A 16888-nucleotide genomic window follows, 5' to 3' on the forward strand; every position below is an offset into this window, starting at 1 on the left:
AGTATTTCTTTGATATACTTATAGCTGAACTGTAGGATTTAAAAGGAGTAAAAAGGATTTGCAGCCTGATACCATTCTAGATGTTGGCACCACTAAAGAAATATAATTAGAAGGTTCTCCTTTCCCAAAGATGTTCAATAAATTATGAAATATACAACAAGGAATAGATGGAATACTCAGGTGATGGAGGACTTCCTGGATGCAGTGAATAGCCGGAGACAGAGAAGGGGTTAACAAGGGTTTACTTAACAGGAAATTAACAAGTAATACTCCAAGCAGGGAGGCAAGACAAGTAAAGAGCAGAGGGAATCATATACAAACACAATGCTCAGGAATAAGAGATAAAGAAACACGGTAACTTATCGCTTGCAGTTCTTGCATGGGAAAAGCTGGAAAATCTTCCATCGGTGCCGCAAATTGTGGACAAAGTCTCTGGCTCTGCTATGGAGATATGAGAAGAACTGTCTCCCGACGTTGCTGATTGATCCTGCTTGACTTGAGTGCATCGGAATGTGGAAACAGTCTTTTAGGCGGATTCCTCAGCAATGGCGCCGGACATGAGACATGGACACGCTTACAGTCCGTGGCAACTGGTGGTTTTTCAGAATAGTCTCTAGGCAGTTTATCCTCTATCACAGTCACGACAGGGATATCCGAAAGTACGGGTCCAGATGGTAAATTAATAGCGTCAAAGGAAGTCTTTAGGTCAGCGCGCTGAGGGTTGGGTGACGTGGAGTTGTCAGCGCGAGCAGCGGAGGAGTCAACCGTACCCTGTCTTCCCACCAAGTCTGACCCGTTCCCGCACTCAAGTCTCCTCATATACCCCGTGCCCCCTGCTGTCCGACAGAAAGGTAACAGTATTGTCTTATCCTTTCTGATTGGTATCCACAATGTATTTTCGTATTTCAAGGCTATTTTTTTGTTTATTATCTTTCTTTCATTTCATTTACTCATTCTCATTCCATATTCACTATTGCATCATATTCCCTCTTCTCTCCATTTGTGCCTTTTGATACATATTTTCTATGCCCCTTATCTAATGCTGTAACTCCTATACCAGGCATGCACAACTTTTTCTGATCCAGTGTCCACATTGTCACATTGAACTACTTCAAAGGGCTGCAATACAACTTAAATGCGTATTAACTATTGAGAGGCTTATGACAAATCAAAACTACAAATAAAAAGCCATACATTTCTAAAAGATGTAGGTTTCCCTACTGGGACTTCCACAATATTTGGACAATGTGGGTGCTCTTCACCACCAATCAGTATTCTAAAGAGGAGGAAACTGCTCACATAGAACTCTCATAGCATTGAAGACTATGCTGTCTGCATTTCACAATTCCCTTCAAATAGAATAGTGAGAACTGCATGCATGGACAAGGCTCTTAGTCTGGATTCAGACAGGTGTATTTCATAGTCTGTATATGGACGGTAATGCCCGGACTGACTGCGAGTCTTGTGACCTGAAGTTATAGATTTATATATGAACCGTGAAATACGACCATCTGAACCCAGCCTTACTGACACATGCCTTTCTGCAGGCTAAACAGAGGTCAAGGAACCCTAATCTCTTAAAGTGTGTGGGACCCAGTATGCTTACTCAGTGTTTTATTTGTGCTTGCTCATCCTGGCACCTGAGCAATGTGCTACTCTTCTTCCCTCTGACATGGAAATTTTGTATACAGCAGGATGTTGGGAGTTGGAGGTAATGTTCGGTGTTTGGAGTTGGCGTTTGAGAGTTGTTCTGGTGATTTTTTGTGTGTTCATCCTCATCCTCTCTAATTTGGTTTTGCCTACCTTAGCCTCCCCTGTGTTATACTCTGTTGTTTGGGGAATATATTTTGTATGATTTCATTTTTCATTTTTCCCTATTTGTCTTCATTTGTCTATCTGGTTAGTGTATCCTATACACTTCGGCCTCACACCATCCTGAATGGGGGTGGGGAGGGTAAGTCAGGGGCACAGCAAGGCACGTGACCTTGGGGTCTCCACCTTTCAGGGTAATCCAGGGGGACAGGGATAGACTTGGGTGCGAACTAGGTTGAGGGATCATGTAGGAGCCCCTGTCCACGAGAAATCCAGCAACAGTACTGTGACACCCTGAATGTCCTTAGTAGCTCCTAGGATCGCTAGAGTAGCAATTCCCTAAGGAATAAAGGGATCACATACCAAACAACTGCAACCAATTTAAACTACAGTAAAGTGAATGAATCCAAACAAGACTATCACCAGGAGCAAACACCAGTAGGGGAAGATATATAAAGCTGCACCTAAAACGTAATAGGGAAGACAAACAGAGTAAAGGAAAACTACCTGTTACCCAAAACCAACAGGAAAAAAGATAACAGAACCAAAACGGCCAAAGAAAAGGTGAATCTGCTCTGGCTCAATGGAAAGAGACACAGAACACAGGATCAAGTGTCACGCATAGTGTGAGAAAGACTAAGTGCAACATGAAGGGATGAGGGGAAGGGAGCCCAACACTAGGGAAGAGGGGAGTGGGAACCCCTAGGCAGATCTCAAGTCACCCTGTCTGTCCTAAATGTCCCAATATAGGTTCTGCACCTATCGCCGATCAGGAACCTAATCACTGCCTGACCCTGGCAATAAGCCCTGCTTAGAGAAGGGCGGGGTAAACATCAGGCAATCCCCACTACAACTAAAGACATATGGAATCGACAAATGCATGGAACACTTAGCTTGGGTAGGCTCAGAGACATAACACAGACATCCTCCAACAGCACCAAAGAGGAAGACAGTTGACTGCTATAGTTCCAAGCCTCATTAGGTTGGATTGGAAATAACAACCGGTGATTCCCAGAAGCAGACAGGAAGTTTATAAACACCCAGGTCCAGCTGTGTCAATTAGATCTGGGGGAGGTTGCCACTGGGTCGAAGAGTCAGAAGGACTAGGAAAGCATCTGTAAAGCCATCCGCACAGAACTTCTGCAGCCAGATGCTGTGCGACTGTCTGCAGCCTCTGACACACCCGTGACATCAAGTGTTCAAAATCCAGATGCACGACATTGTACGCCAGAAAATTCTTTTAAACATTTTGATGAATCAACCCCTCCATTTCGTATTATATATTGAAGAATTAAATGTAATACAGTATAAAAATACAATACTGCAGAATTCGGCCTGGGCCACAGGGAGACTATTTGTAGCACGACTGATTTACAGTGATAGCTACATTCCATAGGATTACATAACTAGTAGAGTAAATTGTTCTACTTAATATCAATCAGTAGTTCTACCAAGAGTTTGAGTGTAACCTTAATGCTTATACTGTGTTCCATAAAAAAAATAACATTTCTTTATTACACAATGTGATAAACTGGATTTTACAACTTTTAATTAAAAAACGGTCTGAGCTCCATCACAATGAAAGTAAATTGTTTTTTAATTAGCTGCTTTCTTGAGCCGGTTCTGCTTTACTTTCTGAAAATAAGACACAAGTAAAATGATTTGGAATTAGCACATAAAACAGACAACTGCTTAGTATTTCATGTATCAATCAAACAACAAGAAAATATTGGCACAAAGTGTAATAAAGAACTATTCGGAATTCATTCGCCGGCATACAGGCACATAGCTCTTTGGTGTGCATGACAATTTACTGAATTTGTTAAAAGATTTCTCTTTTCGATTATGTGTTTTCAACTGGGCAGAGAGAGCAGTTTATTCAGAATCTTTTTAGGTAAAATTACATCTACACATAAAAATTTATAGTAGATTTTCAAAATGTTGCGACCATAAGTTCAATGTTGCCCCCATTTTAACCACTGTCCTTAATAAGAATAATTTTCAGATGAGTATATACAGTACTGTAGATTGAAGGGCCCAATTCACTGTCACATTTACTCCTAGTTTTTCTTCAGTTTTTAGCATTTTGAGCCCTTTTATTTGCACCATTGTGATCTTTCCATTTGCACATTTTTTTAAAGTCCTTTTTATATGTTTGTCTGTTTATAATTTTTTTACTTCTCAACTGTTGGCGTAGTTTAGGGTTTCCCACTTCCGTCTCAAAAGACATCTCTTGTGTTGCTTCTGTATATCATATGAACCCCCCCACAGCTCTTTGTATACAGCATGAGCCCCACAGCCTTCCCATATACAGCATGAGCCTCACAGAGCCTTCCCATATACAGCATGAGCCCTACACAGCCTTCCCATATACAGCATGAGCCTCACAGAGCCTTCCCATATACAGCATGAGCCCCACACAGCCTCCCCATATACAGCATGAGCCCCACACAGCCTTCCCATATACAGCATGAGCCCCAAACAGCCTTCCCATATACAGCATGAGCCTCACACAGCCTCCCTATATACTGCATGAGCCCCACACAGCCTTCCCATATACAGCATGAGCCCCACACAGCCTTCCCATATACAGCATGAGCCTCACAGAGCCTTCCCATATACAGCATGAGCCCCACACAGCCTCCCCATATACAGCATGAGCCCCACACAGCCTTCCCATATACAGCATGAGCCCCACACAGCCTCCCCATATATTGCATGAGCCCACACAGACTCCCCATATATACTGCATGAGCCACACAGAGTCCCTATATACAGCATGAGCCCCAGTCTCTCTACATACTGAATGAAGCCCCAGACAGCCTCCCCATATACTGCATGAGCCCCACATAGTCTCCCTATATATTGCATGAGCCCCACAGAAGCCTCCCTATATACACTGCATTAGCCACACTGCCTTCCCATATACTGCATGAAGCCCCCATAGCCACACCATGTGCAGCATGTCACCACCGTAGCCTCCCCATGGGCAGCATGACACCACCATAGCCTCCCAGTGTGCAGCATGACACCCTCATAGCCTCCCCGTGTGCAGCATGTCACCACCATAGCATCCCCATGTTCTGCACAACAGCCCCATATAATCCCCATGTGCTGCATATCACCCCCATAGAATCCCCTTGTGCTGCATGTCACCACACAGAATCCCCATGTGCTGCATGTCACCCCCCTAGAATCCACATGTGCTGCACGTCACCCCCCAAAGAATCCCCATGTGCTGCATGTCACCCCCATAGACTCCCCATGTGCTGTCTGTCACCCCCCATAGAATCTCCATGTGCTGTCTGTCACCCCCCATAGAATCTCCATGTGCTGCACGTCACCCCCCAAAGAATCCCCATGTGCTGCATGTCACCCCCATAGACTCCCCATGTGCTGTCTGTCACCCCACATAGAATCTCCATGTGCTGTCTGTCATCCCCACAGAATCCCCATGTGCTGTCTGTCACCCCCCATAGAATCTCCATGTGCTGTCTGTCATCCCCATAGAATCCCCATGTGCTGTCTGTCACCCCCCATAGAATCCCCATGTGCTGCATGTCACCCCCCATAGAATCCCCATGTGCTGTCTGTCACTCACCATAGAATCCTCATGTGCTGTCTGTCATCCCCACAGAATCCCCATGTGCTGTATGTCACCCCCCACAGATTCCCCATGTGCTGTCTGTCACTCACCATAGAATCCCCATGTGCTGTCTGTCATTCCTATAGATCCCCATGTGCTGTCTGTCACCCCCACAGAATCCCCATGTGCTGCACGTCACCCCCCACAGAATCCCCATGTGCTGTCTGTCACTCACCATAGAATCCCCATGTGCTGCACGTCACCCCCCAAAGAATCCCCATGTGCTGCATGTCACCCCCACAGAATCCCCATGTGCTGTCTGTCATTCCTATAGATCCCTATGTGCTGTCTGTCATCCCCACAGAATCCCCATGTGCTGTACATCACCCCCCACAGAATCCCCATGTGCTGTACATCACCCCCCATAGAATCCCCATGTGCTGTACATCACCCCCCATAGAATCCCCATGTACTGTCTGTCACTCACCATAGAATCCCCATGTGCTGCATGTCACCCCCATAGAATCCCCATGTGCTGTCTGTCACCCCCATAGAATCCCCATGTGCTGTCTGTCACCCCTACAGAATCCCCATGTGCTGTCTTTCATCCCCACAGAATCCCCATGTGCTGCACGTCACCCCCCAAAGAATCCCCATGTGCTGCATGTCACCCCCCAAAGAATCCCCATGTGCTGCATATCACCCCCACAGAATCCCCATGTGCTGCATGTCACCCCCAAAGAATCCCCATGTGCTGCATGTCACTCCCCACAGATTCCCCATGTGCTGTCTGTCATTCACCATAGAATCCCGATGTGCTGCACGTCACCCTCCAAAGAATCCCCATGTGCTGCATGTCACCCCCATAGAATCCCCATGTGCTGTCTGTCATCCCCATAGATCCCCATGTGCTGCATGTCACCCCCGTAGAATCCCCATGTGCTGTATGTCACCCCCCACAGATTCCCCATGTGCTGTCTGTCACCCCCACAGAATCCCCATGTGCTGCACGTCACCCCCCACAGAATCCCCATGTGCTGTCTGTCACTCATCATAGAATCCCCATGTGCTGCATGTCACCCCCCATAGAATCTCCATGTGCTGTCTGTCACCCCCATAGAATCCCCATGTGCTGCATGTCACTCCCCATAGAATCCCCATGTGCTGTCTGTCACCCCCATAGAATCCCCATGTGCTGTCTGTCACCCCCATAGAATCCCCATGTGCTGTTTGTCATCCCCACAGAATCCCCATGTGCTGTCTGTCACCCCCACAGAATCCTCATGTGCTGTCTGTCACTCACCATAGAATCCCCATGTGCTGCACATCACCCCCCAAAGAATCCCCATGTGCTGTCTGTCACCCCCCACAGATTCCCCATGTGCTGTCTGTCACTCACCATAGAATCCCGATGTGCTGCACGTCACCCTCCAAAGAATCCCCATGTGCTGCATGTCACCCCCATAGAATCCCCATGTGCTGTCTGTCATCCCCATAGATCCCCATGTGCTGCATGTCACCCCCGTAGAATCCCCATGTGCTGTATGTCACCCCCCACAGATTCCCCATGTGCTGTCTGTCACTCACCATAGAATCCTCATGTGCAGTCTGTCACCCCCACAGAATCCCCATGTGCTGCACGTCACCCCCCACAGAATCCCCATGTGCTGTCTGTCACTCACCATAGAATCCTCATGTGCTGTCTGTCACCCCCATAGAATCCCCATGTGCTGTCTGTCATCCCCACAGAATCCCCATGTGCTGCATGTCACCGTCAAAGAATCCCCATGTGCTGCACGTCACCCTCCAAAGAATCCCCATGTGCTGCATATCACCCCCATAGAATCCCCATGTGCTGCATGTCACCCCCATAGAATCCCCATGTGCTGTCTGTCACCCCCCATAGAATCCCCATGTGCTGTCTGTCACCCCCATAGAATCCCCATGTGCTGTTTGTCATCCCCACAGAATTCTCATGTGCTGTATGTCACCCCCACAGAATCCCCATGTGCTGTATGTCACCCCCCACAGAATCCTCATGTGCTGTCTGTCACTCATCATAGAATCCCCATGAAATTCCCACGCAGCAATGGAATAAAGTGAGACTAGGGACTTTTTTTTTTACAGTGGTGGAGGAATACAGTGCGGAAGGATACCTACCTTCCGTCATTGTATTCCTGGAGCTGGTAGAGAACGGTAGCATCAGCTGATGCTGCTGTTCTCCACGCAAGATGGACGTGGGACCCTCGTGGACTTCTGCGGATCGGGGTAAGTATATTGGTGTTTTTTTATTTTGATATTTATTCCTCAGACGACAATGGCTTCGGGGATCAAAGTGACAAGTGACGGTAAGTATGTACTCTATGTTATATGTACTGTATGTCTATATGTATGTATTGTATGTAGTATATATGTATGTTGCATGCATGTAGTATATATGCAGTATATATGTAGTATGCATGTTGCATGCGGTATATATATGTAGTATGTATGTTGCATGCATGTAGTGTATGTATGTAGTATGTATGTTACATGTAGTATATATAGTATATATGTAGTATGTATGTTGCATGCATGTAGTATATATGTTGTATGTATGTTGCATGCATGTAGTATATATGTATTATGTATGTAGTATGTATGTAGCATGTATGTAGTATGCATGTTGCATGTAGTATATATGCAGTATGTATGTTACATGTAGTATATATGTATATATGTAGTATGCATGTTGCATGCATGTAGTATATATGTTGTATTTATGTTGCATGCATGTAGTATATATGTATTATGTATGTAGTATGTATGTAGCATGCATGTAGTATGTAGCATGTATGTAGTATGTATGTTACATGTAGTATATATGTAGTATGTATGTTGCATGCATGTAGTATGTATGTAGTATGTAGCATGTATGTAGAATGCATGTAGTATGTAGCATGTATGTAGTATGTATGTTACATGTAGTATATATGTAGTATATATGTAGTATGCATGTTGTATGTATGTAGCATGTATGTAGCATGTATGTAGCATGTAATTTTTTTTTTTCTTTTTACATTTAACACATTAGCCGGATGATGGGACTACTACTGTCCCATCATTGGCTAATGTGTCAATCACTGTCATGGTAGCAGGCATCGCCCGATGGGACTTGAAGTCCCATCGGACGATGCCTGCACAGACCCCTGGAGCCTGCACAGACCACCGGCAGGCCGGCACAGCCCCCCGGCAGGCCGGCACAGACCACCGGAGCCTGCACAGCCCCCCGGCAGGCCGGCACAGACCACCGGAGCCTGCACAGACCACCGGCAGGCCGGCACAGCCCCCCGGCAGGCCGGCACAGACCACCGGAGCCTGCACAGACCACCGGCAGGCCGGCACAGCCCCCCGGCAGGCCGGCACACACCACCGGAGCCGGCACAGCCCCCCGGCAGGCCGGCACAGACCACCGGAGCCTGCACAGACCACCGGCAGGCCGGTACAGACCCCCGGACAGTCGGCACAGCCCCCCCGAAGGCCCGAACTGACGGCGCATCATGATGCGCACAGACAGCGCATCATGATGACGTCATTTCGGCAGCCAATCAGAGCCACAAAAGTGGCTCATTGCATTTTGGACTTCCGATTCCGGTATCCGATACGAAAAAACTATCGGTACTCGGTATCGGAATTCCGATACGGCAAATATCGGCCGATACCCGATACTTGCGGTATCGGAAAGCTCAACACTACTAGTGACCCAGTGCCACTGGCAGCCATGCATGCCCAAGCCATCACACTGCCTCCGACGTGTTTTACAGCTGATGTGGTAAGCTTTGGATCATGAGCTGTACCACGCCTTCGCCATACTTTTCTCTTTCCATCATTCTGGTAGAGGTTGATCTTGGTTTCATCTGTCAAAAGAATGTTCTTCCAGAACTGTGCTAGCTTTTTTAGATGTTTTTTTAGCAAAGTCAAGTCTAGTCTTTTGATTCTTGATGCTTATGAGTGGCTTGCACCGTGCAGTGAACCCTCTGTATTTGCTTTCATGCAGTCTTCTCTTTATGGTAGATTTGGATATTGATATGCCTACCTCCTGGAGAGTGTTGTTCACTTGGTTGGCTGTTGTGAAGGGGTTTCTCTTCACCATGGAGATTATTCTGCGATCATCCACCACTGTTGTCTTCCGTGGGCACCCAAGTCTTTTTGCATTGATGAGTTCAACAATGCTTTCTTTGTTTCTCAGGATGTACCAAACTGTAGATTTTGCCACTCCTAACGTTGTAGCCATTTCTCGGATGGGTTTTTTCTGTTTTTGCAGCTTAAGGATGGCTTGTTTCACCTGCATGGAGAGCTCCTTTGACCGCATGTTTCCTTCACAGCAAAACCTTCCAAAACCTTATCTGCTTAATTGAGAATGACATAAAGGGATTTCCCACACCTGTCCATGAAATAGCCTTGGAGTCAATTGTCCAATTACTTTTGGTCCCTTTAAAAACAGGGTGGCACATGCTAAGGAGCTGAAACTTCCTAAACCCTTCATCCAATTTTAATGTGGATACCCTGAAATGAAAGCTGAAAGTCTGAACTTAAACTGCATCTGAATTGTTTTGTTTAAAATTCATTGTGGTAATGTCTAGAACCAAAATTAGAAAAATGTTGTCTCTGTCCAAATATATATGGACCTAACTGTATATGCACTATAGGCCATCATACTGTGACTATGGGTGTCGTGGTACACAAGGTATCGCAATACTATGTGTAACGATTGTACTCAGCTGCGTAGGAGGAAGCAGGAGGCACATCCATGTTAGTTTATTTGCTCCATAAACCATCAATTCCGCAACACAAGGTGGTAAACTGTCTTTACATCAGGCAGACACAGGATTAATGTCCATAGCAGAGCTCTATCTGGAACTACAGACACAGGAAAGCTTCTCCCTCTCAAAACACAGACCACTCTGTAATGTCCCGCCTTTACACATGGAAATCTGTGCACACTGCCAGACTCCCAAACACTCACTCACATGTGCAACACACCTTTCTTAGATAGCTGTAACTGTGGCGCCCCTGAGGGTTCAGTCGCCACAGAGGTACTGCACCTCCTCCTGAGGTGTGGTACCCCACTATTCAGGTAAGGTGGAGACCCCTGACCACGCTCCAACACATGCATCCCACACAACACAATAGTGTAGCAAAGCACCCTTTGGTGGCTCCCTGCTTGGAACACGAAGCATGCTGGGAGGCGGGTGGAGTTTAGTTGGCACCAAAAGAGCGGGAAGAGTTTAGGATTTAGTCAGTCTGACAGAGTCAGTGGAGGAGTGAAGATCCCCTGAGTGGGATGGATGAAGGAAGTGCTGCAGCCGACCTCAGTGACCTGGGTCCGCTGGCACAGGAAAGGGACATTGATAAGAAGCCTGACTCTCTCCATAAGAAGGAAGGACTAGTACAGAACGTAAGGAGAGGAGGACTAAGGATTAGGGTTAGAGCAGAACCCTTCCCAAGTTCACAGCGCAAGGCCGGGGTCCGGTCCCCAAGGTTGTATGGGTACTAATGGTCCTGCGACAGACACTGGAGGAACAGAAGTTGTCACCACTTTATTGACAGACAAGACTTGGGGGCACAACAGCAACGTGAGTGAGCCGGGACTAGGTAGTAAGGAGTCCCCGAAGCAGGCTACAGCTGTCTGCCGTACAAGTAGAGTTCATAGGAACATCTGACAGGAGGAACTCCAGTGTAACTCAGTACTGTGAGTACTTCACGATAGCCGCAAAAGGGAGACGTTCAGAAAAGGCACATGTGTTGGCGGAGTGTTGGAATGGAGTACTTCATCTTGCCTGGAAGTTGACTGAGCTCCTGACCCGGAGGACATGGCATGGATGCGGGCACCTGTATACACAACAGACTGAGTAAAGCTTTGGAACTACAAGCCCTGGTGTCCTCCGCTTATTCCTGCGCCAACCCACTCAGCACTGCTATACCTTTGTGCCTAATACTGCACCATCCACGTCTCCCCTCACCGTCACTTCATCTACATTGCCCTGGGACTACAGCCCTGCCTATGGAGGGCTACACCATCCTTGCTGCACCACACCATCTGTCCCAGAGGATCTGTCTGCAGCGTCGGCTTAACATCTTCATTGCCGAACACCACAGGTGGCTGTCATGATACCAGTGCTGGGTGACCGGCACTTCTGGGGTTAATGTTTTGATCTCAGTGCAGACTCTTACCTGCACACCTGGGACCTATTATGGTGGCCTCTCATTGGTTCTGGGAAAGCTTCTTATAGCCTCAGGAAGCTCCCATCCCCCGTCAGTTATATTTTCGCCCTTGGCATTGTGTGGTGACCCCTGAGTGTGTTTGTGCTGTGTTCTGGTTGCTTGATACTCTGTGTACGACTCGGTCTGTTCTCTGGATATTGCTTTGGATTCTGCTTGGTACCTTCTATGTCTGTTTGGTTTTGACTTCCGCTTGGCCCTGACTATCCGTTCTGTCTCATCCCTGGTACTTTACTGCTATCTCTGTGTATGACCTCCGTTTTGCCTGACTCTGAGTATTTCTGTATAGTGTCCTGCCATCTCTGAAAGCAGGATGCTAAGCCCCGCCCCCTTGCAGTCACATGACCATAGGTCCTGTGACTGCTTGCTAAACTTCAGCGTCCACAGGTCCTGTGTATCTGCACGCCGGTGCTGACAGGATCCTGACATTATAACTGACCATTAAGTTTTTGGGGGGTTTTTTGTGCAGAGAGTTATGGATCCCATACAGTCTCTGGCTGACCAGATGAAAAGTCTGACTCAGATGTTTCAGGTTTTATCTCTGGAGCAGCAAGCTCTGGCTCGTTCTCAGCAGCAGGTTTCTGAGACAGTGTGAGGGGCTTTATCTGTTGGGTCTCCGGGGGCTGGGGCGAGGGATGTTGTTCTGGTGTCCCCGGAACCACCTGTTAAACTGCGTGACTTTTTTTCTGGGAACACAAAGGAGTTCAGGGTCTTCATGGAGGGGGTGCAAACTTTTTTTTAGTTTGAGACCACGTTCCTCTGGGGACAAAAACCAGAAGGTAGGGGTCATTATGTCATTATTAAGAGGGTCCCCACAAGCTTGGGCTTTCTCCCTTCCTCCCACTGCCCCTGAGAGACTGTCTGTGAATGCATTATTTGAGGCCCACGGGCACATTTATGATAAGCCTGACCGAGTGCGATTGGCAGAGGACATGGTGATGAGCGTCTGTCAGGGGAAACACTCGGCTGAGTGGTTTTGTACTGAATTCCGCCGCTGGGCCGCAGAGGTCTCTTGGGACGATGACGCACTCCGAGGACTCTTTCACAGAGGCTTGTCCGAGTGGCTGCAGGATGCCTTGGCGATACATCCCCCACCAACTTTCTCGAGGATGCCATGACCCAGGCCATCCGGATGGACCGCAGGCTGCGGGCCAGAGGGGTGATGCAGGTGGAGATTTCATTGTTCCCCAGTGGAAAAGACACTGCCCCTAAGCTCACGGATGTAGGCGCCCTCTCCCTGAAGGATACAGAGAGGAAACGCCGGAAGGACAAGCAGTTATGCTTTTACTGCGGTAAAAGGGGACATTGGAAAAGGGAGTGTCCTGATTGCCTGTCTTCGACCCGGTCGGCGGGAAACGACTAGGTCTGGGTAGTCAACAGGGAGACTACTCAGACTCTCAGGTACCCTTTTCCTCATTTTCTAAAGTGTTACTTCATGTGGAACTGTTTGTGGACGGTAGTTCTTTTCCCTCTACAGCCTTTGTGGACTGCGGATCATCGATTAATCTCATTGGCTCCCAATTGGTCACACACTGCAAGATAGGGACAGATAGGCTCAAGGTTCTGATCAAGGTGGTGGCCATTGACTCCTCTCCCCTCACTAAGGAGGGAATTCTCTTTATGTCTGACTTGTTTTCGCTCAGAGTGGGCGCTACTCATGTGGAAAACCTTAGTTGTTTTGTTCTGGACAATCTACCTGCAGGGTTGGTGTTGGGCATGCCCTGGTTACAACGCCATAACCCAGTTATTAACTGGAAAACTGGGGAGATTGTTCAATGGGGGTTTAATGATTTTAAGTTATGTGATAAATCCGCACTGCTGGTTGAACCTGTTAAATCTGTGTCTGTATCATCTGTCGAGCTGGAAGGTATTCCGGAATGCCTGAAGGACTTCGAAGATGTATTCTCTGAAAGCGAGGCCGAGACGTTACCGCCACATAGACCCTTTGACTGAGCTATCGAGCTAGTCCCGGGGGCTAAATTACCTAAAGCCCGTCTGTTTAATTTATCCGGCCCTGAGCGCTTGGCTATGAAGGAGTACATTGCTGAAAGTCTGCGCAAGGGACACATACGTCCTTCAGTCTCACCTGTGGCGGCAGGTTTCTTTTTTGTAAAGAAAAAAGATGTCGGGTTACGTCCCTGTCTCGATTTTCGGGAGCTTAATCTGATTACTGTACAGAATACGTACCCCCTTCCGTTGATTCCCGACTTGTGTAACCAACTGTCAGGGGCAAAGTGGTTTTCTAAACTGGATCTTCGGGGGGCATATAATTTGATAAGGGTCCGAGAGGGGGATGAATTGAAAATTGCGTTCCTCACGTCCGAGGGACTGTTTGAAAATTTAGTCATGCCGTTTGGTCTTACCAATGCCCCCGCCATATTTTAGAATTTCCTCAACGTGGTATTCTCGGATCTCATTGGTCGTTTTGTCGTTATCTACTTAGATGATATTTTGATATACTCCTCCGACAGGCATTCTCATCTGGAACATGTACGAACTGTTCTCCAAAGACTGAGAGAAAATCATCTGTATGCCAAATTGGAGAAATGTGCATTTTGTGTGCAAGAATTGTCTTTTTTGGAATTAATTGTATCCTGTGAGGGTTTTCGCATGGACCCCAAGAAGGTGCAGGCCATTTCGGATTGGGTGCAACCCCGAGATCTTAAGGGTCTTCAGCGCTTCTTGCGGTTCGCCAATTATTACCGCAAATTTATCCGGGGGTTTTCGCAGGTGGTCCAACCTCTCACGGATCTAACATGCAAAGGTGTGGATGTGAGAAATTGGTCCTCGCTCGCAAAAGAGGCCTTTGCGACACTGAAAAAATGTTTTATGTCTGCTCCTGTGTTGGTACAGCCAGATCTGTCCAAACCATTTGTGGTGGAGGTGGATGCCTCCGAGGTGGGGGTGGGGGCAGTGTTGTCCCAAGGGCCTGCCACTCTAACCAACCTCAGGCCATGTGCTTTCTTTTTCAGGACGTTCTCTGGTGCTGAAGGAAATTACGATGTAGGCAATAGAGAGCTTCTTGCGGTCAAGTTGGCGTTTGAGGAGTGGAGGCACTTTTTGGAGGGGGCCAGTCACCCAGTTACTGTGATCACTGATCACAAACATTTGTCATACATTGAGTCTGCTAAAAGGATTAACGCCCAGACAGGCACGTTAGTCACTTTTTTTTTCTCGTTTCCAGTTTACTATTACATTCCGTCCAGGGTCAAAGAATGTCAAGGCTGACGCCTTATCTCGTAGTTTTCACCCTGTGTCTGCCCCTGAGCCACCGTCCTCCATTCTGCACCCTGGGGTGGTGTTGGCAGGGATCTCGTCTGAATTGGAACGGGAAATTGAGGGGGCCCAGTCGCTGGCTCCTGCGGCCAAGCCAGGGGGCAAGTTGTTTGTCCCAGAGCAACTTCACCTTAAACTCTTGCAAAAGTTCCACGAATCCAAGTTGTGTGCTCACGCTGGTATATCAGCCACGCGACTGGCGGTGGCTAGGATCTTCTGGTCGCCTACCCTTGGTTCTGATATAAAGAAATTCATTTCTGGTTGTGGAGTCTGCGCTCGTTCTAAAAGCTCCCATAGTCGGCCGGCGGGGGAGCTGATGCCCTTGGAAGTTCCCGAAAGACCATGAACCCACCTGTCCATGGATTTTATTACCAATCTTCCCTCTTCCAGGGGTAATACGGTGGTATGGGTAGTGGTGGACAGATTTTCAAAGCAGGATCATTTTGTTCCCCTGTCCGCATTACCTTCAGCTGAGACCTTACCCAGATTGTTTGTGCAGCATGTGGTCCGCTTGCATGGGGTACCCCTGAATGTGGTGTCTGATCGTGGTGTGCAGGTTGTGGCTAAGATTTGGCATGCTTTCTGCAAAAAATTAAGGATATCTCTGTCCTTTTCGTCCCCATACCATCCTGAGAGTAATGGTCAAACGGAACGCACTAATCAGTCTCTGGAACAGATCCTCAGATGTCTGACTTCTGCTAGACAGAATGACTGGTGTGATATACTGCCGTTGGCTGAATTTGCCTTCAATAGTCGGGTGAGTCAATCCACTGGTATGTCCCCTTTCTTGATCAACTATGGGATCAGTCCTCATTTTGGTGAGTTTTCTCATCTGGATTCGGCGTGTCTCGGGGCTGAGGACTCTGTTCAGCGGTTAAAAAATACATGGGCAGAAGTCCAGCGGCGTATATCTAGGTCTCAAGGCAGGTATAAGTTTTTCGCGGGCAGGAAACGAACACCTGGTCCCATGTTTCAGGTTGGAGAGAAAGTTTGGCTCGCCACGCGAAACATTAAGTTAAAGATTCCGTCAGCCAAGTTGGGCCCCAAATTCATTGGCCCGTAAAAGATTGTGGAAAAAATCAACCCAGTAGCGTACAGGCTGTGCCTTCCACCCTCTTTCAAGATCCCTAACGTCTTCCATAGATTCTCTACTGAAGCCTTTTGAAGCAGTCCGGGGAGAATCCGAGTCCGCTGCTCTTTCGGTTGAGGGACATGTGGAATATGAGATTGGTCACATCGTAGATTCTAGGTTGGTACGGCGGTCAGTACAGTACCTAGTTCATTGGAAGGGGTATGGGCCGGAGGACAGGTCATGGGTGCCGGCCCGGTTGATGCATGCAGATCGCCTCGTTCGGGCTTTCCATGCTAGGTACCCGGGCAAGCCTGGGGGTCCAGAGGCCCCCGTTGAGAGGGGGGGGGTACCTGTCATGATACCAGTGCTGGGTGACCGGCACTTCTGTGGTTAATGTTTTGATCTCAGTGCAGACTCTTACCTGCACACCTGGGACCTATTTTGGTGGCCTCTCATTGGTTCTGGGAAAACTTCTTATAGCCTCAGGAAGCTCCCATCCCCCGTCAGTTATACTTTCGCCCTTTGCATTGTGTGGTGACCCCTGAGTGTGTTTGTGCTGTGTTCTGGTTGCTTGATACTCTGTGTACGACTCGGTCTGTTCTCTGGATATTGCTTTGGATTCTGCTTGGTACCTTCTATGTCTGTTTGGTTTTGACTTCTGCTTGGCCCTGACTATCCGTTCTGTCTCATCCCTGGTACTTTACTGCTATCTCTGTGTATGAGCTCCGTTTTGCCTGACTCTGAGTGTTTCTGTATAGTGTCCTGCCATCTCTGAAAGCAGGACGCTAAGCCCCGCCCCCTTGCAGTCACATGACCGTAGGTCCTGTGACTGCTTGCTAAACTTCAGCATCCACAGGTCCTGTGTATCTGCACTTTCCGGC

At 47.8% G+C, this 16888-nt stretch overlaps 1 protein-coding gene across 6 annotated transcripts in view; it reads right to left on the reverse strand.

The window, feature by feature from the left end:
• Positions 1-224: 224 nt before the first annotated feature.
• The window catches only part of LOC141054264 (thioredoxin domain-containing protein 6-like), a 198963-nt gene continuing 182299 nt past the window's right edge, over positions 225-16888 (reverse strand). For all 6 annotated transcript variants that reach the window (XM_073551531.1, XM_073551535.1, XM_073551532.1 and 3 more), the window contains one exon: positions 225-3447. In XM_073551531.1, coding sequence (XP_073407632.1) covers positions 3413-3447 — 35 coding nt within the window. In that variant the 3' untranslated portion in view covers positions 225-3412. The remainder of the gene's footprint in view (positions 3448-16888) is intronic.

Source organism: Dendrobates tinctorius, unplaced genomic scaffold (genome assembly GCF_039654945.1).
Source record: "Dendrobates tinctorius isolate UK_male_01 unplaced genomic scaffold, ASM3965494v1 ptg000177l, whole genome shotgun sequence".
In the NCBI taxonomy this organism is placed as follows: Eukaryota; Metazoa; Chordata; class Amphibia; order Anura; family Dendrobatidae; genus Dendrobates; species Dendrobates tinctorius.